The sequence below is a fragment of the Trachypithecus francoisi genome, unplaced genomic scaffold (assembly GCF_009764315.1).
Source record: "Trachypithecus francoisi isolate TF-2019V2 unplaced genomic scaffold, Tfra_2.0 Lachesis_group16, whole genome shotgun sequence".
In the NCBI taxonomy this organism is placed as follows: domain Eukaryota; kingdom Metazoa; phylum Chordata; class Mammalia; order Primates; family Cercopithecidae; genus Trachypithecus; species Trachypithecus francoisi.
Genome location: NW_022681461.1, coordinates 13,709,844 through 13,735,560, shown reverse-complemented (window position 1 = coordinate 13,735,560; position 25,717 = coordinate 13,709,844). Strand labels below are relative to the sequence as shown.

At 44.5% G+C, this 25,717-nt stretch overlaps 2 protein-coding genes across 8 annotated transcripts in view; both read right to left on the bottom strand.

The window, feature by feature from the left end:
• KIF27 (kinesin family member 27) overlaps positions 1-2,330 on the bottom strand; it is a 92,852-nt gene extending 90,522 nt beyond the window's left edge. For 4 of the 6 annotated variants that reach the window (XM_033236963.1, XM_033236958.1, XM_033236962.1 and 1 more), the window contains exon 1: positions 2,161-2,330. The gene's annotated coding sequence lies outside the window, so the exon portion shown is untranslated. Of the gene's footprint in view, positions 1-1,663; positions 2,113-2,160 lie in introns of those variants that run through there. The other 2 variants (XM_033236959.1, XM_033236960.1) reach the window with 2 other exon arrangements.
• A 5,605-nt stretch (positions 2,331-7,935) lies between these two features.
• Positions 7,936-25,717, bottom strand: part of CUNH9orf64 (chromosome unknown C9orf64 homolog) — a 29,081-nt gene continuing 11,299 nt past the window's right edge. The window contains exons 3-4 of one of the 2 annotated variants that reach the window (XM_033236957.1): positions 25,245-25,440; positions 7,936-8,131 (exon numbers count right to left, since the gene is read on the bottom strand). In XM_033236957.1, the coding sequence (XP_033092848.1) occupies positions 8,064-8,131; positions 25,245-25,440 (264 nt within the window). In that variant the 3' untranslated portion in view covers positions 7,936-8,063. Of the gene's footprint in view, positions 8,132-18,216; positions 19,641-25,244; positions 25,441-25,717 lie in introns of those variants that run through there. The other variant, XM_033236956.1, reaches the window with a different exon arrangement.

The window sequence follows — 25,717 nt, the reverse complement described above, 5'->3', positions numbered from 1 at the left end:
GGATCACAATAAAAAAAATTAACATCACTCTTCTAAAAGTCCCCTGAGAGTAAAAAAATAACAGGTCCCTTGGGCTGTGAAATCCCAAAAGAGAGTCAACAAACTATCTTTAATGGCTAAAACAGAGAGATACACCTAACCTTAGCAGTTTTAAAATCATTCTAATGAATTTTACACTGGAAAAAAAAATGCTCATGTGTTTGATAAATCCTTTCTTGGATCTTAAAGAACTCTACAATCATTTGGTACTGGAAACTTTTCCAGCTGCAGGAATGCTGAGTTAATTCTTCCAAATGTCTCTGAAAACCAACATTTGAAGTCACCATACAGATTAGTTTATTTCTTTGTATCCCATCAAATTAAAGCAAAACTCATGGACGATGTTAAGCCAAACCTAACTGCTTCCAATGAAGTTGCTAATAAAAAATGCCAAATTGGGATATTTTCATTTCTTGGGTTTTTGTTTTGTTTTGTTTTTGAGACAAGGTCTGGCTCTGTCACCCAGACTGGAGCACAGCAGCACCATCTCGGCTCACTGCAACCTCAACCTCCTGGTTCAAGTGATTCTCCTGCCTCAGCCTCCAAAGTAGCTGGGATTACAGGCACCACGCCAGGCTAATTCTTGTATTTTTAGTAGAAATGGGGTTTCACCATGTTGCCCAGGCTGGTCTCAACCTCCTGGGCTGAAGAGATCCGCCCGCCTCAGCCTCCCAAGGTACTGGGATTACAGATATGAGCCACCATGCCCAGCCTCATTTCTTGGGGTTTTTAATGGTAATATCTATAAACAATTTGGTTATAAAGACAACTGAAACTTATTCTAAGCATTAAAAAAAAATAATAACGGGGCCAGGCACGGTGGCTCATGCCTGTAATCCCAGCACTTTGGGAGGCAGAGGCAGGTGGATCGCTTCAGCCCACGAGTTACAGACCAGCCTGGGCAACAGGGTGAAACCCTGTCTCTACTAAAAATACAAGAATGAGCCAGGTAGTGGTGACGCACCTGTAGTCCCAGCTACTTGGGAGGCTGAGGTTGGAGGATCGCTTGAGCCCGGAACGTTGAGGCTGCAATATGCCACTGCACTCCAGCCTGAGTAACAGAGCGAGACCCTGTCTCAAAACAAAACAAACAATAATAAGGGTGCACAAACATAGGGCTTGTAAAACATCAATATACAAGAAATAAAGTTTTTACACAATCCATAGCACTTATACTTCTTCAGATTCTGATCAATTATAGTCATCAGAAACATACGTATGATGTCACCAATAAATGACAAAAAAGGCGAAATCTGATTGGCTGGTCGTATTTAAGTATACTCAATGGGTTTTTCAAATCTGAGGAAAGGCAAGAAAAATACTTAATCCCTCATGTCATGTCACTGGTCAGGAATGAGTGTCTCCAAAAACCGCTACCATCCCGTCCCCTTGATTTCCCAGAAAGCAGTGGTTGTCTTAAATGTGTGGTTTGTTAACTATTTTCATAAGAAACTTCCCAGTAGATGGAGAGTAAATCGCATAAGGAGCTCAGAAAAGGCCCCAAATGCGTAAAGACAAAGGAGTAAAGAAGGGCAAACAATAAAGATTTTCAACACTGGAGACGGCCGTGTTACTTAAAAGGTGTTTCAAAGAAAGAATCTGGGCGCTTTGCTCTTTACAGCACCTGCCTCCGAGGGAGGGAACTCCTGGGCTTGAAGGCGCCGAAGTTTCAACCTCTACAGTGGGAAAAAGACGCCTGCGACAAAACAAAGAGCTCGGTGGTGGTGGCCCTCGCGTCGCACCTCACGCCGTGAAGCTACACGAGACGAACATCGGGTGCGCTCCGAGGGGCCGGGTCCCGCGTTGGGGTCGATCCCCGTTCCCCGTTCCCCGCTCCTCAGGGCTGAGCCAGCTTCCTCCGGAAGGGACGCTCTGCCTCCAGTCGCTCGCCGGGCTCCCATTACTGACCCCAGACCCCTCGGGCCCCCCCATAGGCCTCGCTGGCGCCCCTACCGCCCACCCTCTGGCTCCCACCCCGCGGCGGCCCAGACCCCAAGCCGGCGCCTACTAGTCCCAACGGCGGGCTGGGAGCGCGGGCGCGGCGGGCTGGAGGGCGGGTGCCGCGGAAGGGAGGGCGCCCCACTTCCCCGCACCGCCCGGCCAGGCCCGCCGCGCACTGACCGGCTCGGGACAGCCCAGGGCCCTGGCGGCAAGCGTTGGACTCCTCAGCTTCGCTCTGCCACGCCGCGCCGCCGCCGCCCGCGTCTTTTGTTGTCGCGGGTTCTCATGGCAACCGGCGAAGCCCGCCTCGCGCCGCGTCCTCCCCGGGTCGCCGCGTCCTGGCCCCGCCCCCGAACCTGGCCACGCCCCCAAGCCAGTGCGCAAGAGTCCTGCGTCCCCAGGAAGTCCGCAGAAGGCCAGCTCCCGGGCTTCCCTGAAAACCCGAGTTGTGTCCCGCTAACGCGCTGGCACTGGTCTGTGAGGCCTGAGCGCAAGCATCTTTCCACGGGTTCGTGAAATGAATGAGAACGATTCCACACTGTGTTTCAATATCTTAGCTACCAATTCAGTTTATTTTTATTTTTATTGAGTAAAACTTGCATAACATAAACCATCTTAAAACTCACAATTCAGTGGCGTTTAATGCGTTCACAGTGCATTAAACTATCACCTCTGTGTATAGTTCAGAAACATTTTCATAACCCCAAAAGAAAATCCCCAAACCAGTTAGCAGTCATTCCTTCCAGTTCCCCTGTCCCCATAACCCCAGCCAGCCACTAATCTACTTTCTGACTCTATGATAGATTTACCTATTCTGGGCATTTCATTATTAATGGAAGGATTCAGTATATGACCTTTTGTGTCTAGCTTCTTTTGCTTAATGTTTTCAAGCTGCAGTCATGTTGTAACAACTATCAGGACTTTTTTTTTTTTTTTTTTGAGACGGAGTCATGCTCTGTCGCCCAGGTTGGAGTGCAGTGGCGTGATCGCGGGTCACTGCAACCTCTGCCTCCCGGGTTCAAGCGATTCTCCTGCCTCAGCCTCCCGAGTAGCTGGGACCATGGGCGCGTGCCACCACACCCGGCTAATTTTTGTATTTTTAGTAGAGATGGGGTTTCACTGTGTTAGCCAGGATGGTCTGGATCTCCACTGACCTTGTGATCCATCCGCCTCGGCCTCCCAAAGTGCTGGGATTACAGCTGTAAGCCACCACGCCTGGCCCTTTAGATGGAGTTTCGCTCTTAACTGCCCAGGCTGGAATACAATTGCGCCATCTAGGCTCAACGCAACCTCCACCTCATGGGTTCAAGCAATTCTCCTGCCTCAGCCTCCGGAGTAGCTGGGATTACAGGCATGCGCCACCACGCCCGGCTAAGTTTTCTGTATTTTTAGTAGAGACGGGGTTTCACTATGTTGGGCAGGCTGGTCTCGAACTCCCGACCTCTGGTGATGCGCCCACCTCGGCCTCCCAAAGTGCTGGGATTATAGGCGTGAGCCACCCCACCAGGCCTGTTTTCAGGTCTTTTAGGTATGGACCTAAGAGTGGAATTGCTGGGTCGCATGGTAATACTTTACCAATTTAGCTTTAAAAGCTGTAGTGCCTCCTGTTTTTAGTAGCACAATCTAAGCATCTTCAAAAATACCTCCTTCTCTCATGAAATACAGGAATGAAGGTGGGAAAAAAAGCTGACTATTTATGGTTTTTATTTTTTTTTCTTTTAACTGAATTATTTAAATTTTTAAAAATTCAGGCTGGGCACAGTGGCTCACACCTGTAATCTCAGCACGTTGGGAGGCTAAACTGGGAGGATCACTTGAGCCCAGGAGTTCGAGACCAGCCTGGGCAACATAATGAGACCCCCCCCCCCGCCCATCCCTACAAAAAATCAAAACTTAGTCGGGTGTGGCCGAGCATGCCTGCAGTTACAGCTACTCTGGAGGTGGAGGTGGGAGGATCGTTTGAGCCTGGGAGGTCAAGGCTGCAGTGAGCCATCGTTGCACCACTGCATTCCAGCCTGGGTGACAAAATGAGACTCTACCTCAAAAAAATAATAAATAATACATAATTTTTAAAATTCTAAGATTTGAATTGATTATGCTGCATTTTTAGAACTCTTTTTGAAAACAAACTCACATCATGACCGTGAATTGGTGAGTCAAACTGGTCTGCTGACAAAGCTTCAATAATTAATAGTAGGTAACAATTTAAGTCTAGGAATACCGGAAGTCTCAACAGAAGTTCTCAAGAGGCCACACAATTGCAGAGAGGAGGTCAGCAAATGCCTAACAGCATTAGAATGGGGCATTTTCCATTGTCCCCAAATTGATGTCTTGAGTCCAGAGTTAGAGAAAAGGAGTTACTTCAGTTCCCCACATTGTAAAGTGAATGCCAGCCATTGCCAACCCTTCCTCCCTAGGATGTATAGCAGGACTAAACTAATTCCATTTAAATTCCAATCCTATCTCTTTTTTAAGTCTCTGTACGAAAGACTGGGCAGTGGAGTCAAGGGGTCTTGGGCCTTGTGGGTTGGAGAGTAAGCGGCCTCCCACCTAAGTCGAAGGAGGCTCTCAGAGTGACAGGGAAACCCTGTGTGATGTGCAAGAAGAGGAAACCTGGCCTTCTGGTGAGAGCAACTATGGAAGAAGTAAGCTGATCCGCTTCTCGAGAATGGAGCGAAGCAACTGAGAAGGCGCTGTAGTAGAGCAGCCTGTGTTCCTACAATTTAGGAGGGGAGAACCTGTGATTTGCTCATGGTCCAGGGTTTCCTTTGGAGGGTACCCAACTTGAGCCCCATGAAGATTGTCTTGAGGACTGTCTCCTGCAGATGAGTCCCAATCAGTAAGAGGCAGTGGGAGGAGCTGGGCTTGGGATTAACAGAAATAATTGAGCCAGTGCTGGATCTTCTTATAGGAACTATGTCTTCTCCTTAAGGGAACTGTATCTTTTAGGTCCACTGAAGAACTCTGCATACGTCCCATGGGAGACCAGCTTTGGGATGCCTGTCCCACAGAGAAAAACATCCATGCCCAGTCCACTTTACTAGAAAAGCAGTAACAAACAGAAAATTACAGCTAGACCAAATTAAATAAAGAAACATGGCCGGGCGCGGTGGCTCAAGCCTGTAATCCCAGCACTTTGGGAGGCCGAGACGGGCGGATCACGAGGTCAGGAGATCGAGACCATCCTGGCTAACACGGTGAAACCCCGTCTCTACTAAAAATACAAAAAACTGGCCGGGCGAGGTGGCGGGTGCCTGTAGTCCCAGCTACTCGGGAGGCTGAGGTAGGAGAATGGTGTAAACCCGGGAGGTGGAGCTTGCAGTGAGCTGAGATCTGGCCACTGCACTCCAGCCTGGGTGACAGAGCAAGACTCTGTCTCAAAAAAAAAAAAAAGAAAAAAGAAACATGTGCCCTTTTCCCCTAAATCATCTTCCCTCACCCACATTTTGAGAAAAGCTGGGTCCAGGAAAGAAAGGAAGTATTAAGGAAACCACAGATCGTACCTCTTCTCCCACTTTAAATTATTTTAAGGTTGCTATAATGTTTGATGGTTTCACTTAATTTCTCTGGCAGAGAGAAAAGAAGCTTTACACTTCAAAAAATGGGATTTCTGGTGGGGCACAGTGGTGGCACACACCTGTAATCCCAGCACTTTGGGAGGCTGAGGCGGGCGGATCATGAGGTCAGGAGTTCAAGACCAGCCTGGTCAACATAGTGAAACCCCGTCTCTACTAAAAATACAAAAATTAGCCGGGTGTGGTGGCATGTGCCTGTAGTCCCAGCTACTCAGGAGGCTGAGGCGGGAGAATCACTTGAACCCAGGAGGAGGAGGTTGCAGTGACCCGAGACTGCGCCATTGCACTCCAGCCTGCGTGACAGAGTGAGGCTTTCTGTGCCATCATTTGCCTTTGGCTCCTTAACTTAGTATAGAGAATGTTAACTTTCCTAAGGAAACATACTGCTTGGGTCCTGTCAACCCATGCCAGGTGGATTTGCTTGGCCTAATGATCAAACTGGGCAGCCACAATCTCCACCATTCATGAGGGGAACCTTGGGAGACTAGGAAAGAATCCATCACCCCAATCTGAAAAGCAAGCCTAGGACAGTGGCTTTCGAATTTGATTGATACTGAGCCACTATCAGAAATTCACTTGACATCATGACTCAATACACAGGTATGTGTATAAATGAAAACAAGGCCAGGCATGGTGGCTCACGCCTGTAATCCCAGCACTTTGGGAGGCCAAGGTGGGCGGATCACAAGGTCAGGAGACCATCCTGGCCAACATGGTGAAACTCCGTCTCTACTAAAAATATAAAAATTAGCTGGGTGAGGTGGTGTGTGCCTGTAATCCCAGCTACTAGGGAGGCTGAGGCAGGAGAATTGCTTGAACCCTGGAGGCAGAGGTTGCAGTGAGCCAAGATTGCACCATTGTACTCCAGCCTGGAGACAGAGCAAGACTCCATCTCAATAAATAAATAAATAATAAGTGAAAACAAAAGTTTTGGGAAACAATACTTAACCTTTACTAAGTGCAATGTTCTATGTATTTTATTCTATTCTACTTTTCTTTTTCTTAGAGATAGGGTCTTGCTATGTTGACCAGGTTGGTCTCAAACACCTGGTCTCAAGTGATCCTCCCATCTCAGCCTCCCAAAGTGCTGGAATTACAGGAGTAAGCCACCATGCCTGGCCCTATTCTACTTCAATTTTTTTTTTTTTTTTTTTTTTTTGAGACAGGGTCTCACTCTGTCTCCCAGGCTGAGTATAGTGGTGCAATCATGACTCACTGCAGCCTCAACCTCCCAGGCTCAAGCAATCCTCCCACGTCACTCTCCCAAGTAGCTGGGAATACAGGCACCGGCCACAATGCTCAGCAAAGTTTTTATTATTTTTGTAGAGATGGATTCTTGCTGTGTTGCCCAGGCCGGTCTTGAACTCCTAGCCTCAAGTGATTCTGTGCCCTGGCCTCCCAAAATGTTAGGATTACAGGCATGAACCACCATACCCAGCCCAATTTTTCTTAATGTTGATTACAACCCTTTAAATTGACTTCATGACCTACTAATGGATTGCAGTCTACAATTTGAAATATTCTGGTCTAAGGTAACAATCTGGCTGACAATGGATCAAAAATGACATTTTCATCTACTAAACACTATTATACACCTCTTCTCTTATTTATCTATTGCTGAACTATTTCCCCAAATCTTAGTGGCTTAAAACAAATTTCTTGGCTGGGCTCGTTGGCTCACACCTGTAATTTCAGCACTTTGGGAGGCCGAGGTGGGCGGATGACGAGGTCAGGAATTCGAAACCATCCTGGCCAACATGGTGAAACCCTGTCTCCACCAGAAATATAAAAATTAGCTGGGCATGGTGGCAGACGCCTGTAATCCCAGCTACTCGGGAGGCTGAGGCAGAGAATTGCCTGAACCCCGGAGGTGGAGGTTTCAGTGAGCCAAGATTGTGCCAGTGCACTCCAGCCTGGTGACATAGCAGGACTCTGTCTCAAAAAAAAAAAAAAAAAAAAAAAAAAATTTCTTATGTCGTAGCTTCTATAGGTCAGAAATCTGAGCATGGGTTAGCTAGATTCTCTGCTTCAGAGATCTCACAAGGTTGCAATCAAGGTATCAGTCAGGGCCATGATCATTTCAGGGTCAACTGGGGCAGAATCTGTTTCCAAGCTTCTGTAGTGTTCGGTGGTAGGTCTTTTTTTTTTTTTTTTGAGATGGAGTCTTGCTCTGTCGCCCAGGCTGGAGTGCAGTGGCACAATCTCGGCTCACTGCAACCTCCACTTCCCTGGTTCACACCATTCTCCTGCCTCAGCCTCCTGAGTAGCTGGGACTACAGGCGCCCGCCACCACGCCTGGCTAATTTTTTGCATTTTTAATAGAGATGGGGTTTCACTGTGTTAGCCAGGATGGTCTCGATCTCCTGACCTCATGATCCACCCTCCTCGGCCTCCCAAAGTGCTGGGATTACAGGCGTGAGTCACCACGCCCAGCCTTTTTGGTGGTAGTTCTTGAGTGCTGTTGGACTGAGGGACACATTCCTGCTGGCTGTTAGTCAGAGGCTGCCCTCAGTTCCTTCCGCTTAGTTCCTTGAACAGGTGGCCCTCTGGATCACATTGGGCATGTAAGACGAGCCCTGGAAAGAAAACCAGCAAGACAGAAGTCAGAGTCACTTATAACTTGATTGTAGACAGGATATCCCATCACCTTTGCCACATTCTGTTCATTAGAAGCAAGTCACTGGGTCTATCCCACATTCAGGGGATGGGGTTGCATGAGAGTATGACTACTAGGAGGCAGGACTTATTGGAGGCAACCTTTATTTCCTCCCCCCCTCCACCCCATGCCCTATTCTGAACACCAAATTCTGCTTGTTTTATATCTGAATATTTCAAATCCTTTCTACTCTAGTTCAAGATCTCACAATCACTCACCTAGACTACTGCAACAGCCTACTAACTAGTCCCCCTGTCTCCAGTCTTGCTCTTACATATCCACCCTCCACACCTTCTACACTGATCTATCTACGACATGAATCTCACTGTCTGTCCTTGACCTAAAACCTTTCTGTGATGGCATGGAGAATACCATTCCTTAACAGCTGGAACAGGAAATCCATGTGTGGACAGACAAGTTTTGCTGAGAAGATGCTTTGCTAGCCTGTCCCTAGGTGGAAGATAAGCCTCCTAAGCCTGATTTGGTTAGTACCCAAGCTTCAGAGAGGAGGGTGTTGTTGCTCATCTGAGACAAGGGGAAGAAAATTTGACTGCTCTTGAGAAGGAATGAGGAAGATGGGGAAAGGGGGTGGTGTTGGGAGAAGTTGAAGCAGAGAGGAGGCAGAGGATAACTGATAAGGGAATCCCAGGGACACTGGGAATGGCTAATGGTGGCATTTATTGATTGATTGATTGAGTCTTGCTCTGTCACCCAGGCTGGAGTGCAATGGCACAATATTGGCTCACTGCAACCTCTGCCTCCCGGGTTCAAGCAATTCTCCCGCCTCAGCCTCCTGAGTAGCTGGGATTACAGGCGCGCGCCACCATGCCCGGCTAATTTTTGTATTTTTAGTAGAGACAAGGTATCACTATGTTGGTCAGGCTAGTCTCAAACCCCTGACCTCGTGATCTGCCCGCCTCAGCCTCCCAAAGTGCTGGGATTCCAGGCGTGAGCCACCACGCCCAGCCAGTGGTAGCCTTTATGTTCTTGCTGTGAAGTGTGCAATTCAACCCCCTTCCTCTCTCTCCCCTGCAAAATCTTCAATGTTGTCTGTACTGCTAACTGACACATTTGTCCAGTCTGGTGCTGGACAAAACCAGAGGTTGGCCATGAGGACCTAGAAGGCAGAAGATTAGAAGAAAACCGAAGGTGTAGTGGGTCATTTCTGCAATCCCAGCACTTTGGGAGGCTGAGGCAGTAGGATCAGTTGAAGACAGGTGTTCAAGACCAGCCTGGGCAACACAGTAAGAACACCTTCTCTAAAAAAAAAAAAAAGAAGAAAGAAAGAAAAAAAAATTAGTTGGGCATGGTGGCATGCACCTGTAGTGCCAGCTACCTAGGAGGCTAAGGCAGTAGAATTGCTTGAGCCCAAGAGTTGGAGGCTGCTGTGATCTATGATTGAGCCACTGCACTCCAGCCTGAGTGACAGAGCAAGACCCTGTCTGTAAAGTAAAATAATTTTTAAAACTAAAATGAAAAATCATAAGATGTAAAAATGTTCAACAAAATTCACTAAAATGATAACCACCATTATCTCTGGATGGTGGAGTTAAAGGTTGTGACTTTTTTAAAAGACAGGGTCTTACTCTGTTGCCCAGGCTGGAGTGTAGTGATTTGATTACAGGTCATTGTAACCTTGAACTCCTGGGTGCAAATAGCCCTCCCCCTTCAGCCTCCAGAGTAGCTAGGATACAGGTGCACACCACCATGCCTGGCTAATATTTTAACTTTTTTTTTGTATTTTTTTGTTTGTTTGTTTGTTTGTTTGTTTTGAGATGGAGTTTCACTCTTGTCACCCAAGCTGGAATGCAATGGCATGATCTCAGCTCACTGCAACCTTTGCCTGCTGGGTTCAAGCGATTCTCCTGCCTCAGCCTCCTGAGTAGCTGGGATTACAGACATACACCACCATGCCCAGTATTTTTAGTAGAGATGGGGTTTTGGCATGTTGGCCAGGCTGGTCTCAAACTCCTGACCTCAGGATACACCCGCCTTGGCCTCCCAGAGTTCTGGGATTACAGGCGTGAGCCACCACGCCTGGCCTAATTTAATTTTTTGTAGAGACAGGGTCACCTTATGTTGTCTGGGCTGGTATTGAACTCCTGGTCTCAAATCTTCCTTCCCATATTGGCCTCCCAAAGTGCTGGGATTAGAGGTGTGATTCACTGTGCCTAACCTGTTATTTATCTTGATGTCTCTATTTTTGAGCACAGTCAATGTCTAATACATAATAGATAACTAGCACATCCCAGAGAGTCAGTGAATGTTTACGGAAATAAAAAAAAATAAAAAACAGAAAACAGTTAACTTGCTAAAGCCTACACGGTTAAGTGGCAAAGGCAAGACTGAAGCTTCCATCTGTCAGATGACAAAGTCAACACACCTCCCCAGAGGCTGAGCTGAGCAGAGCTGCAGTTTTCTACATAATGCATCTCAAGTTTTGTTGTTTGTTTTACAGCTGATTGGCTCCAAACATGGACTCCAAACATGGCTCCAAACACGGACTATATATGGCATTTGATTGATATGTACCTTAGTTCTCTTTTAATCAATAACAATTACCCTCACCTTTTAAAAAATTATGGTAAAATGTACATAACATAAAATTGACTACCTTAACACTACTGAGCTGTACACTTTAAAATGGTTAAGTACTTGCCGGGCACGGTGGCTCACACCTGTAATCCCAGCACTTTGGGAGGCTGAAGTGGGAGGATCACCTGAGGTCAGGAGTTCAAGATTATATGGCCAAAATGGCAAAACCCCATCTCTACTAAAAATACAAAATTAGCTGGACATGGTGGTGTATGTCTGTAATCCCAGCTACTCAGGAGGCTGAGGCAGGAGAATTGCTTGAACCCAGGAGACAGAGGTTGCAGTGAGCCGAGATTGCACCACTGCACTCCCGCCTGGGCAACAGAGCAAGACTCCATCTCAAAAATAAATACATATGTACATACATAAAATGGTTAAGTAGCTTCACACTGTTGTACAGCCAATATTCAGAACTCATTTCATCTTGGAGAACTGAAACTGTACACCCGTTAAACAATAACTCACTATTTCCTTCTTTCCCTAACCCCTGGCAGCCACCATGCTACTTTCTGTCTCTATGGATTTAACTACTCTAGGTTATAGAAGTGGAGTCATAGAGTATTAGTCCTTTTGTGACTATTTCACATAGTATGATGTCCTCAAGTTTCATCCATGTTGTGCATATATCAGAATTTCCTTCCTTTTTAAGGTTGAATTAATATTCCATTGTATGTATGTGTCACAATTTATTTATCCATTCATCCACCGATGGCCACTTGGGCTGCTTCCACCTTTTGGCTATTGTCAATTATGCTGCTATGAACATGTATGCATAAATATCTCTTTGAGAACCTTTCAGTTTTGGGGAGTATTGCTGTGGATTGAATGCTTGTGCTCCCCAAAATTCATATGTTGAAACCCTAACCCCCAACGTGATAGTATTTGCAGGTAGGGCCTTTAGGAGATAATTAGATTTAGATGAGGTCATGGGGGTTGAACCCCATGATGGAATTAGTGTCCTTTTAAGAAGAGGAAGAGGCCGGGTGTGGTGGCTCTCGCCTGTAATCCCAGCACTTTGAGAGGCTGAGGTGGGAAGATGGCTTGAGGCTAGGAGTTTGAGACAAGCCTGGGCAACAAGGGGAGACCCTGTCTCTACAAAATATTTACAAATTCCCTGGTTGTGGTAGCATGTGCCTGTAGTCCTAGCTACTTGGGAGGCTGAGGGTGGGAGGATCAACTGAGCCAGGAAGGGTGAGGCCACAGTGAACTGTGACCATGCCACTGTGTTCCAGCCTGGGTGACAGAGTGAGACCCAGTCTTAAAAGAAGAAAGAGACAGAGAGAGGAAGGAAGAGAAGGGAAGGGAAGGGCAGGGGAGGGAAGGGGACGGGAGGGGAGGGGAGGGAAGGGAGAGAAGAAGGAAAGGAAAGGGAGAGAAGAAGGAAAGAAGGAAAGGAAAGGAAAGGAAAGGAAGGGAAAGGGAGAGAAGAAGGAGAGGAGAGAAGAGAGGAGAGAGGAGAGAGGAGAGGAGAGGGAAAGGTACTATTTGTCCTATAGGATTTCTCACACTTTAGAATTGGCTGATCATATACTGTATTTTCATTTAACTTGTTCCTCTGTTTCCTACATTTCCTGTAAACCAGTAAGTTAGATCTAGATTCTTGATTAGATTCAGGTTCAATTCTTCTGGCAAGAATAATTCATAGATGGGAATATGTACTTCCTGTTGCAACACACCAGGAGGCATGTAACGTTTGCATATCCTGCTTTTGGTGATGTTAAGATTATAGATGAGTACAGATATTTTTCAATGTAATTCATCCATTAAAAAGTTCCTCATCGGCTGGGCATGGTGGCTCATGCCTGTAATCCCAGCACTTTGGGAGGCCAAGGTGGGTGGATAACCTGATAGAGGAAAAGCTCTTCTTTATAGAACAATACCAGCTAATGAATGCAAAAAGGAATATTAGAACATTACCATTGTGCAACCCCTAATGAAATAATAGATATGGGAAATGATCCTCAATGGTTTCTAGGTAAAATGTTGATGAGGAACTATTTTTTTCCAGACAGTCTCCTTCTGTTGCCCAGGCTGGAAGTGCAGTGATGCCATCTTGGCTCACTGCAACCTCTGCCTCCTGGGTTTAAGCGATTCTCTTGCTTCAGTCTCCTGAGTAGCTGGGACTACGGACATGTGCCACCATACCCGGCTAATTTTTGTATTTTTAGTACAGATGGGATTTCACCATATTGGCCAGCCTGGTTTCAAACTCCTGACCTCAAGTGATCTGCTCGCCTTGGCCTCCCAAAGTGCTGGGATTACAGGCGTGAGCCATGGCGTCTGGCCTAGGATTAGTGCTTTCTTAGGACCAACTTAGAAAATAGCCTTTCCCTGGCTCTTTTTCAACAGCTCCCAATCTAAAATGATCCCCCACTGCTGAAGAGTTCTGAACATATGAAGGTATTGAAGGCAAAGTTGTCTTGGGTGCCTATCATCCCTTTCCTTTCTACTAGCAGCCTTTTTTTTTTTCATTAAGAACTAACCCTGATCTACCTGGTAGGCCAGGCAATCACGAGTGGCCCTTGCTTCCAGACCAGGGTCAGGGACCTAGGACCCAAACCAGGCTCCTCAGTCAAGCCTCTGATTTTTGCTTGGGTTATTTTTTTTTTTTTTTTTTTTTTTGAGACGGAGTCTCGCTCTGTCGCCCAGGCTGGACTGCAGTGGCCGGATCTCAGCTCACTGCAAGCTCCGCCTCCCAGGTTCACGCCATTCTCCTGCCTCAGCCTCCCAAGTAGCTGGGACCACAGGCGCCCGCCACCTCGCCCGGCTAGTTTTTTGTATTTTTTAGTAGAGACGGGGTTTCACCGGGTTAGCCAAGATGGTCTCGATCTCCTGACCTCGTGATGCGCCCGTCTCGGCCTCCCAAAGTACTGGGATTACAGGCTTGAGCCACCGCGCCCGGCCTTGCCTGGGTTATTGACAACAACTTGCACTCTGTTTCCTGGAATCACCAGATGTTATAATCATCTCTTTCAAGGAGCAAAAAGAAATATGAAGTATATGGCTGGAAGCGGTGGCTCAGGCCTGTATTCTCAGCACTGTGGGAGGCTGAGGCGGGCAGATCACCTGAGGTCAGGAGTTTGAGACCAGCCTAGCTAACATGGAGAAACCCCGTTTCTACTAAAAATACAAAAAATTAGCCGGTGTGGTGGTGTGCACCTGTAATCCCAGCTACTCAGGAGGCTGAAGCAGGAGAAATGCTGAACCCAGGAGGTGGAGGCTGCAGTGAGCCAAGATTGTGCCATTGCACTCCAGCTTGAGCAACAAGAGTGACACTCTGTCAAAAAAAAAAAAGAAAAAAAAGAAAAGAAATATGAGATACGGTCTTTGTGCATTTTAATCCCTAGACTGTAGTTACATGATCATGGCTAAGGCCAGGTCTATCCCTGGGCTTATTTTGTTGATCACTACAATTACTTTTTCACTATGCTAGTTTTAGTTTGATTTATTTCATTTAAAACTAAAATATCCTTAACCCAAAGGGCTAAAAGAAAGGAAAAGATACACAGTGTATGGAAAAAAGAGAAATTTAGCTGAATGGCACAATAATATGTTTCTCCAAACTTCCAATTGTTTAGTCAATAAATTGTATACCTGCAAGGAATTTTACAAATTATAGGCATGCATCACATAACAATGTTTTGGTCACCCATGAACTGCATACACCATGGTATTATATGGTATCCCATGAGATTATCCCATCCCAGTGGGACAAGACCAGACACAGAACCTTCAATTCCTTATTCTTTTTTACAATTTTTTTTTTTTTTTTTTTCTGTAGAGACAGGGTCTTGCTATGTTGCCTAGGCTGGTCTTGAACTCCTGGGCTCAAGTGATCCTCCTGCGTGGGCCTCCCAAAGTGGTGGGATTACAGATGTGTGTCACCATGCCCGGCCCAATCCCCCATTCTTTGTCTCTCTACTAGAACTCTTTGTCCACCTAAAACCAGCGTGACACAGAGATAAATATTTCCTGTTTGGCAATTGACTGAGACTTCTGATTGCAAAACAATCCCACATGGAAGTCCTCCACCTGTAACTTCTATACTCCTCCCTATAAAAGTCTAAGGCAAAATCACCCTGCTAAGAGACTCTGATCTTAGGATTTGGAATGCTTTTCCTATTGTAATAGCCTGAATAGATCAATTCCCTTACTTGTTTAGGTTTTGTATTTGACTAAAGCACCCACCAAAAAGCTGGAAATTGTAAACTAAAGCAAAAAATAAAAAATAAAAAAAAAGTTCAAGCACACCTAAAAAAGATGGGTCATAGAGTTGCAAGGAAAAGGAAGATCTAGTTGCCTCAAAGCTGATCCCCTAAGTCATATACAGTCATTAAATCTGCATCTGGGGCAGACTGGGGTGCCAACCAGATTATTAAGCCATTATCCATTCAGCTTCAGGGGAGGGGACACTGTGAGGAAGCTCAATACATGATTTCTGAATTGAATGAAATGAAATCTGTTAATTTGCCTTGGTGCTAATTAGGGGAAAGTTTAAGGTTGATAAAGGAAAAAAAGCAGCCCCTGACAAAAAACTGGCCTGGCACCCACAGCGATACCATGTTAGTCTTCTGTTGGACATAATCTCACAGAATACTAATATCAGAAAGGTTACTCAGAGACCATGATAAAGTAAGACTAAATAAGGCCACTTCAGAATTTTGCATAACTACAGACAAATACAAGGGCACAGTGCCATGCAAAGTACCTAAACATCCTATCTCCACTAAAATGAGTGACTGCCAACTTTTTTTTTTTAACCAATGAGAGCTTTATCCTTACTCTTGTCTGCCCTCCCTATAGATAAAATTTGAGGCAGTCAATGGTAGAGCAGCCGATTGTATAACTGATCCTGCTTTCTGACAGTATCCAATCTCAACAGAACAGTTTCCTTAGACCCTGCCCCAAATAATCCTCCTACTGAGGCATCCCATGCGACAAGTAATAAATCTAACCTGTTTACTTTGGTTGGAAGGCATTGACAAGGTGCCTTGGCTAAACAACTTGAATTTGTAGAGCTAGGCAAATCATGAGGAAGCCTCTGAAGAAAAATAATAGAAATTTGTATACAAAATGAAATATTTTATAACTGATGGCAAATCAAAGGCTACTAAAGGAAACTGAGTCACCAAGGAATTAGAAAAGACTTCTCTGAATGGAGGGCTGTGCCAGGGAGTTTCAGGAGGCTGTGCACATTTTCATTATCTTTAAAAGCGTGTGCAGCATGAATTAACACAACTGAAAACACTTTCAGAACTTAATTCTACATTCCATTCTCTTCTGGAACGTCAGGAGCTATGCCCATGTTAATTATGTTCCCCCAGACTACCCTGAAATCCAAGAGGGATGTTATCTCCACACAAATTCCCAAACACCAAAGATGTTAGAACTAGAACATTACCATTTTGCAATCCCTAATGAAATAACAGATCTGAAAAATGATCATCAATGGCTGTTAAAGCCATTAGGTAAAATGTTATTTTAATGCTCTTAGTCTGTATCAGCTAAGAAAATTATAAAATCCATGTAATGGGTGGCAAAAACTTCTTGCTGTTTCCCAGTATCCACCTATACCTTTTTTTTTTTTTTTGAGACTGGGGTTTCACTCTGTTGCCCAGGTTGAAGTGCAGTGGTGATCATTGCTCACTGTGGCCTGGACCTCCTGGGCTAAAGCGATCATCCTGCCTTTGGCTTCTCAAAGTGCTGGGATTATAGGAATGAGCCACTGTGCCCAGGCCCATCTGTACTCTTTACACAGTGTACCTGGTACCCAATGCCCATAATACATGCCACTTTCCTAGTCTTCTTGGCAGTTAGTTGTGGTCACGTGACTAAATTCTAGTAAGATGAAACCAAAATGGAATGTGGTGGCTACCAGAGCCTTTCTTATCAACGCTTTTTGTTTGTTTTTCCTTTTTTTTTTTTTTAAACGATTGGATTTTGCTACATTGCCCAGGGTGGACATGAACTCCTACCTCAGTCCCTCCTCACCACCCAGTGGCTGAGAGCATAGGAACGAGCCACTGCACCTGGCTTCAGCCCTTTGTACGCTTCTTTATTGCTTTTTCAATCCTGCTACCTAGATTAGAATGCAGGCATCCGGGATTGTGATGGATTGTGATGCCAGGTTATGCTCAGTGTCAGAAGAGAAAAGGCAGCTGGGTGTGGGAAATCACGGCTCACAGCTGTAAACTCAATGCTTTGGGAGGCCCATGGCAGAATTGCTTGAGCCTAGGAGTTTGAGACCAGACTGAGCAACATAGTGATACCCCATCTCTACAAAAAATTTAAAAATTAGCCAGGTGTAGTGGCATGCGCCTGTGGACCCTGGAACTTTGGGAGGATTGAGTCCAGGAGTTCACGGTTACAGTGAGCTATGATCTCACGACTATATTCCAGCCTGGGTGACAGTGAGACCATCTCTAAAAAAATAAAAAATAAAAAAAAAGAGTGGAGGAGAGGAAAAAGGGGGGAGGGGAAAGAAGGGAAGAAGAAAGAGAAGGGCAGAGAAGTAAAGGGGAGAAGAGGGAAAGGGGGAAGGGAGGACAGGGAGAAGTGCAGGAAGGGTGGCAGGAGCAGAGGCCCAGAGATTACACTGGAAACTGTTATGATGCTTTCTGGTGCAAGTTACAGAATACTAATTCAAGATGCTGGAAATAATAAGGTAATGTGTTTATTATCTCACATATGAAGTCCATGGATAGGATGGGCTCAGGAATGAAAGGTACAGCTGGGCTCTAGCTTCACAAAATGGCTACCTGCATGATAGCAGGTATCATGCTAAAAGCATTGCTCAGAGGAAGAAAAGGGACCTTTGTCCTGTATCTCTTTCTTAAAAGTGAAGAATCCTTTTCTAGAAGCTTCCCAGCAGACTTGTCATCCAGCATCACTGTCCAGAACTTGATTATATACCCGTCATCAAAACAATCACAGGCAAGGATGGTAAAGTGACCAGGAATAGTAAACCATTCATTCAAGATCTACCTCTAGAACTGGGGGTGGGATCACCATCCCGAGTCACACAGGACAGGGATAGACAGAGGACCACTACTATGGTTGTGCAAGTTGTGTACTGCACAACTCCAGGAGGCCTCACTCGTAGTCAGTCATTTGTAAGGTTATTATGACAAATTTCCAGTAGATGGCAGTAAAGTGCTTGGGAAAAGGGCATCTTTTTCTGACTTCTGAAGTCACAGCAAGCAGACAAGGTAGATACCTAACACAATCAAGATTCTGTTAGAAAGAACGTGGCGGGGGTGGTGGGAAATGAGTACTTGACAGGTAATGAGAGTTCTGCAGCAGAAAGTAAATAATCTAACTTACAGTAAATCTTTTAAAATTATATATGGTAAAAAAAAGAAAAAAATTATATATGGTAAATTCTATTTTAATGAAATAATCCATTCCAGGTTTAAGAAAAATTTTGAATATTTTTATTCAATTCCAATATAGTTACTCTGCAAAAACAAATTAGACAAACAGATATCCTAAATTGAAAATCATGATGTACAAAACCCACTATCATTACCAAAAAAAAAGTTTAAAATAAAGTGTCAAGATTGATTTTTACAAGAACAGCATTCATACATCAAAAACCTCTCTCTTTTTTATACCAAACGATTAAGGTATACTGAAAATTACTATACCTCAAGAAAATATATCAACAGCTGAAATATTATCACTGAAGATTAGTCACATAAGGCATGATTAGTTTTAAGAAATTTAAATAAAATATTAAAGTTCCTTCACTATTTCTGTCAACTGCATGTCCACAGAAAAAAAAAAGTCAAAACTAAACAGGCAGACAAATGATAAAGTTGGGAATATACAGTGATCTATCAGGAATTTTTTTTTTTTAGACAAGGTCTCCATCTGTTGCCCAGGGTAGAATGCAGTGGTATGACCGTGGCTCACTGCAGCCTCAAACTCCTAGGCTCAAGCAATCCACCCTCTTCAGCCTCAGCCTACTACGTATTTGGGATTACACAGCATGCCACCACGCTAGGCTAATTTTTAAATTTTTGTAGAGATGAGGGTCCCCCTATGTTGCCTAGACTGGTCTTGAACTCCTCGCCTCAAGTAATCTTCCCGCCTTGGCCTCCCAAAGTGCTAAGATTACACATGTGAGCCACTACATCTGGCCTAGGAAGATTTTTTTTTTTTTTTTTTTTTTGAGAGGAAGTTTTGCTCTTGTTGCTCAGGCTGGAGTGCAGTGGCACAATCTCGCCTCACTGCAACCTCCACCTCCTGAGTTCAAGCAATTCTCTTGCCTCAGCCACCCAAGTAACTGGGATTACATGTATGTGCCACCACGCCCAGCTAATTTTGTATTTTTAGTAGAGATGGGGTTTCACCATGTTGGCCAGGCGGTCTCCAACTCCTGACCTCAGGTGATCCACTCGCCTCAGCCTCCCACAGTGCTGGGATTATAGGCATAAGCCACTGTGCCCAGCCTAGGAAGTATTTTTTAAAGTGAGAATGGGTAATCAATTTCCTCATTCCTATAACCTCGACCATGTTCTCTAAATATCAAAGCAAAACTGTACAGATGACATGATATAAAATGCAGGGGGTTTTCTTTGGATCAGTTTACACTTGAGGTCAATAATATATGCAACGTGTGCGATGAAACGGAATTCCTTTCATATCTTCCCTATGGTCACGGGCATAGTCCCATAAGTAATAATCCAGAAGAATAGAATTGATCTCTCCACTAGGTTTTTCACCCTTTTGTTCAATAAGCTCCAGAAGACAATCCCGGATCAGCTCAACACACCAAAGTGAGCACCCTCTGATTTCCACCTCTTGCCTGTCTCCATATGAGAGCATTTCTCCTGCAAGGGGGAAAAACAGTAAGAAAAAGTAATAGTCAATGACACAAAATCTACTCAGAACTTTACTGTAGAACAAAACATAGTATTTAAATGGTACCCACTTTAAAACTGTAAATCTCAGACTTTATTTTTGGTAATTTAAATCATTTCAAAACGTAGGCACTGATTTTAAATTACAAGTTCAATTCCACAAAGATAGGGGCCACATCTGGCTTGTCTCAATATTCCCAGGACCTAGCATAGAACCTTGCACATACTAGCTCCCCAATAAATATCTGATAAATGAATAAGTGGTGACCATAAATTTAAAAATAGGATGGCTAGTTATTTAAAAGATGGAATTTAAAATTAGGTTTGATACCAGAAAAAAAATATTATTGCAGGCTGGGTGCAGTGCCTCACACCTGTAATGCTAGCAATTTGGGAGGTTGAGGTGGGAGGATTACTTGAGCTCAGGAGTTCGACCAGCCTGGGCAACATGACAAAACCCTGTCTCTACAAAAAATACAAAAATTAGCCAGGCATGGTGGTATGTGCCTGTAGGGACTACTCAGGAGGTTGAGGTGGGAGGGTCACTTGAGTCCAGAAGACAGAGGTTGCAGTGAGCCAAGATCAGGCCATTGCATTCCAGTCTAGGTAACAGAGCCAACCCTATCTCCAAAATAAATAAATATTTATTTGGGGAATATCTGATCTTGCAAGGTAGGTGCTGGCTGTGCCTTGCCACTGAGACTAGAGTAGGACTCATGGACCCATGTCTATATGCAGCAGTCAGATGCAAACTGTAGTGAGCTAGGTAGTGAATGTAGTACTATCCAAAGTTACTGTATGTTTCCATATTTTTCTTATGAGAGAAGTAAGGAAGTTTGATTTTTATGGGAAATCTCCTAATTTTCAAGAGTTGGAAACTAATTAAAAATTGCTAACGTCATTTTTCAGGCCAAACATTACACAACTGCAAGCTGTATTTGGCCTCTGGCCACCAAACTGCACCCCTGCACAAAGCCTCACAGTACCCAGGAGATCTTGTGATCTTAAGTAGTGTTACTTATGCCCCCATCCATCCAACTCTCCCATGGACTTAGGCACTGGTCAGTGGAACAGATGGGGAAACAGTGATTAACCAGGTTCCTCCATTTCCTTACTTTGAACCAGGTGCTAGTATAGAAGCCCATACCTTCCCTCTTCAGTTTTCCTGTTAATCAGTTCCTCCAAATTTGACTATCAACTTGCTAAAACTGCCAAATCAACCAATAGAGTGGTCAAGGAGGCAGATGCTCCCACCAAAGTAGAGCTATTAGATAAGACCACTGCTCCACTTGGCGGCTGGACTGTAACTTTGAGGCAGAGGTACTCAGTTAAGCAGTACGCAGGTTCCTGACCCAGGGTCATAAATGTCTGTTGTTTTAACCACTAAATTTTAGCGTAATTTGTTACACAGCAATAGATAATAGTAGTGGGTTGAACTGTGGCTCACAAAAAGATACATTCAAGTCATAACTTCTGGTACCTGTGAATTTGACTTTGTTTGGAAATAGGGACTTTGCAGATGTAATCAGGTGAAGATGAGGTCATACTGGATTAGGATCAACCTTAAATCCAATGAAGGAAAGGTGAGATCCTGTCTCTACAAAAAATGGAAAAAGTAGCCAGGCATGGTGGTATGCACCTCTAGTAGCCCCAGCTAATCAGGAGGCTGAGGCTGAGAAGGGAAGATCGCTTGAGCCCAGGAGTTTGAAGCCGCAGTGAGTTATGATCATGCCACTACACTCCAACCTTGGTGACAGAGTAAGACCCTGTTTCTAAACAAAAAAGTAAGCAAGCAAGAAAAGAAGAGGATACAGGTGGGCACAGTGGCTCATGTCTGTAATTGAAGCATTTTGGGAGGCTGAGGCGGGTGGATCACCTGAGGTCAGGAATTCAAGAGCAGCCTGACCAACATGGTGAAACCCTGTCTCTACTAAAAATACAAAAATTAGCCAGGCGTGGTGGTGGGCATCTGTAATCCCAGCTACTCAGGAGGCTGAGGTAGGAGAATCACTTGAACTTGGGAGAAGGAGGTTGCAGTGAGCCGAGATGGCACCATTGCACTGGGCGACAAGAGCAAAACTCCGTCTCAAAAAAAGAAAAAAAAAAAAGAGGATAAGAAGAGACAGGAGAACAAGGATAAGGCCATGATTGGTGTGATGCAGCTACAGACCAACGAATGCCAAGGACTGCTGGAGCCACAAAGTGCTGGGAAGAGGCAAGGAAGAATTATTCCCAAGAGCCTTTAGAGGAAGGACGGTCCTGCCGACATCTTGATTTCAGACTTCCATCCTCCAGAACTGTGACACAATACATTTCTGTTGCTTGAAGCCATCTAGTTTGTGGTAATTTGTTATGTCAGCCCTAGGAAACTAATGTAATAACTAATACAGCAACTTACAGTAAGGGGTAGAACATGGACTTCAGACAGAAAAAGACATTTGAGTGGACTGACAGAGATTAGAGTCAGGGAAGGTAATATGGCCCAGGTATTTGGTCTAAAAGCTGGCCCTGGAGTCACAGTGAAAAGCTAAATTTAGTCAAATTGCATTGTTAGTTTTTTATAATTGGCCAAGTACTATGTCTTCGGTGAAGAGATGGGTTAAAGACAGTGGACAGAAATCTAGGTGGCACTTCCAAGGGATGTCCCTGAGATACCCAGATGAGGGGAGAAGGGAAGGAATACCAGTGTAGCAAATCCTCAAGTTTGGAAGTACCATTGGAAGCCAGTTAAGGAAGGTCCTACCTCACCTGGTCAAACTAAGCTGGTCCTAGATTCCACTTAAGGTAGTTTTTAAAAATGAGTACACTATACTTATGTCTGTTACATTACATTTACAGTTTGTTTATTTTTGGTCTAGTTTTGCATTAAAATACTTTTTGGAAAACAAAATCCAAATTTTACTTAAATGCACTAAGTGGCAAAAGAATTTGTCCACCCTATATCAAACTGGCTAAGGATAGGAGAGTACCCTTCTAGAAGCAAGGCATAAATGGAGGCAGTAATGACTGCCAATAGATATTGGAAAAGAGCCTCTGGAGTTGAAATGGATGGGAGAAGAAAATTCTGACATCTCTGTACAACTATGCTGGATGATCCCTTCTCACTACGGTTTTTCTCACAGTAGCAGAGACAATTAAGTGCTATAAAAACTGAGAAGGAGATGGACAAATCACCATGAGCAAGGACAGCATTTGAGTGAAGCCTCTGCATAGGATTTGAATTGAAAAAAAGCTGGGCGCGGCGGCTCACGCCTGCAATCCTAGCACTTTGGGAGGCTGAGGTCAGGAGTTCAAGACCAGCATGAACAACATGGTGAAACCCCATCTGTACTCAAAATACAAAAATTAGCCAGGCATGGTGGCACGCACCTGTAATCCCAGCTACTTAGGAGGCTGAGGCAGGAGAATGGCTTGAACCCGAGAGGCAGAGGTTCTGGTGAGTCAAGAACATGCCACTGCACTCCAGCCTAGGCAACAGAGCATCTCAAAAAAAAAAGAAAATTTGGATGACAGCAACCAAGTAAGACAATGCTTAGAGATAGGAATGAACAGTGTGTACAAAAGAAAAAAAAAGCAGCTTAATACGACTTATGAAAGATAAGCCCTGATTGCTAAACGTTGTCCCTTTTAAAGGTATCCAACAGGCCGGGTGCGGTGGCTCAAGCCTGTAATCCCAGCACTTTGGGAGGCCGAGATGGGCGGATCACGAGGTCAGGAGATCGAGACTATCCTGGCTAAGAGAGTGAAACCCCGTCTCTACTAAAAAATACAAAAAACTAGCTGGGCAAGGTGGCGGGCACCTGTAGTCCCAGCTACTCGGGAGGCTGAGGCAGGAGAATGGCGTGAACCCGGGAGGCGGAGCTTGCAGTGAGCTGAGATCCGGTCACTGCACTCCAGCCTGGGCGACAGAGTGAGACTCTGTCTCAAAAAAATAAAAATAAAAATAAAGGTATCCAACAATTAGTGACCCTTGACATGAGCACTATAACAAAAAATAGCATATTCTTTTTCAAACGAGGAAATAGAAGACAAACAGATTGCCCATGGCAGCCTAAAAACCCAGTAGAGCCAACCATGGGAATAATGATACCTTTATATTCTGTGTTATTCTGATCTGGGGGATTCAAATCTATTTCACAAGAGGAAGTTATTCAATCATAGAATCTACCTCTTTTAAAAAACACATAAGGCCGGGGCGGTGGCTCACACTTGTAATTCCAGCACTTTGGGAGGCCGAGGCAGGCGGGTCACGAGGTCAGGAGATTGAGACCATCCTGGCTAAAATAGTGAAACCCCATTTCTACTAAAAATACAAAAAACTAGCTGGGCAAGGTGGCAGGCGCCTGTAGTCCCAGCTACTCGGGAGGCTGAGGCAGGAGAATGGCGTGAACCCGGGAGGCGGAGCTTGCAGTGAGCTGAGATCCGGCCACTGCACTCCAGCCAGGGCAACAGAGCAAGACTCTGTCTTAAAAAAAAAAAGAAAAAATACATAAAGAGGTCAGGTGCAGTGGCTCATGCCTGTAATCCCAGCACATTGGAAGGCTGAAGTGAGAAGATTGCTTAAGCCCAGGAATTTGAAACCAGCCTGGGCACATATTTTTAAAATAAAATAAAATAAAATAAAGAAAAAAGTAGCAGAAAATTTTGAACCTAAAAGAGAAATTAACATGAAAATCATATAATTATTTTCCTCATACAAGGAAATGTTATAAGCTAATTTTCAACCCAATTTACCTGTGATTATTTATCATAAGGCTCCTAGTCTTGATATCAGTAATCATATCCAATAATGGTGAATAAGCCAAGAGAAGCAAGTGACTTGTGCAAGATATCCCAGTGCAGACCTTGGAGTCTCTTCACTCAAAAGTCAATTCATATTACCTATCTTTCAGCCTACCCTTCATATCACCACGTAGTGTGCTCTTCAGCTTAATTAACACTTTTCAAATACTATACCTGATGAACTGTCAGTGTTACATACTTTCATGTAACATAAATTTAGGTGTCATTAGGCTATGAAATTATAATGTTCAAATAGCACAATTTTCTACAATATCCACATTTCACAGTGCAAACAAAAAGAAAAATCATTTTGTCTACATTTTATCTTTGCATTTTCCTTTACATATACTATGAACAATAAATAGTACTCTTTTTTTTTTTTTTAAAGCAAAGGAGACCTTTTGCAAAAAAAACTAAACCGCCCGGCGTGGTGGCTCGTGCCTATAATCCCAGCACTTTGGGAGGCCGAGGCGGGCAGATCACGAGGTCAGGAGATCGAGACCATCCTGGCTAACACAGTGAAACCCCGTCTCTACCAAAAATACAAAAAAATTAGCTGGGTGTGGTGGCGGGTGCCTGTAGTCCCAGCTACTCGGGAGGCTGAGGCAGGAGAATGGCTGAACCCAGGAGGCGGAGCTTGCAGTGAGCAGAGATTGCGCCACTACACTCCAGCCTGGGCGATGGAGCAAGACTCCGTCTCAAAAAAACAAAACAAAACAAAACAAAACAAAAAAAACTAAACCAAGATCCAACAATTCATAGTATAACAAAGAATGACTTAAAGTTGCAAACCTTTGAGAAGCTTCTTCAGTAGTTCATCAGAGTATTTCAGGGCTCCAAGATGAGCAAGAACCTGAGGTAATCTATAATCAGCAAACATGGTGATACTGGAGATGTCCTTAAAGCAGCCATCTCCTTTTCCTTCCAATACACTCCACGTATCTGCTACAAGGATTTGGGCTCGTTTGTAAAAAGAAACTCTTTTCCCCTGATGAATGAAGAGAATATGAATGTTATCTGGGTATCTGAAAGCTTTATATATGCTATTTTTTAAAGGTGAAGGTTGAAACATTTTTTAAAAGGCAGAATAATCTTACTTTGTTGGTAAGAATTTATAGATTGGCTGGGCACATGGCTCCCGCCTGTAATCCCAGCACTTTGGGAGGCTGAAGTGGGCAGATTGCTTGAGCCCAGGAGTTCAACCAGTCTGTGAAACATGGCATAACTCCATCTCTACAAAAAACAAAAAATTAGCTGGGCGTGGT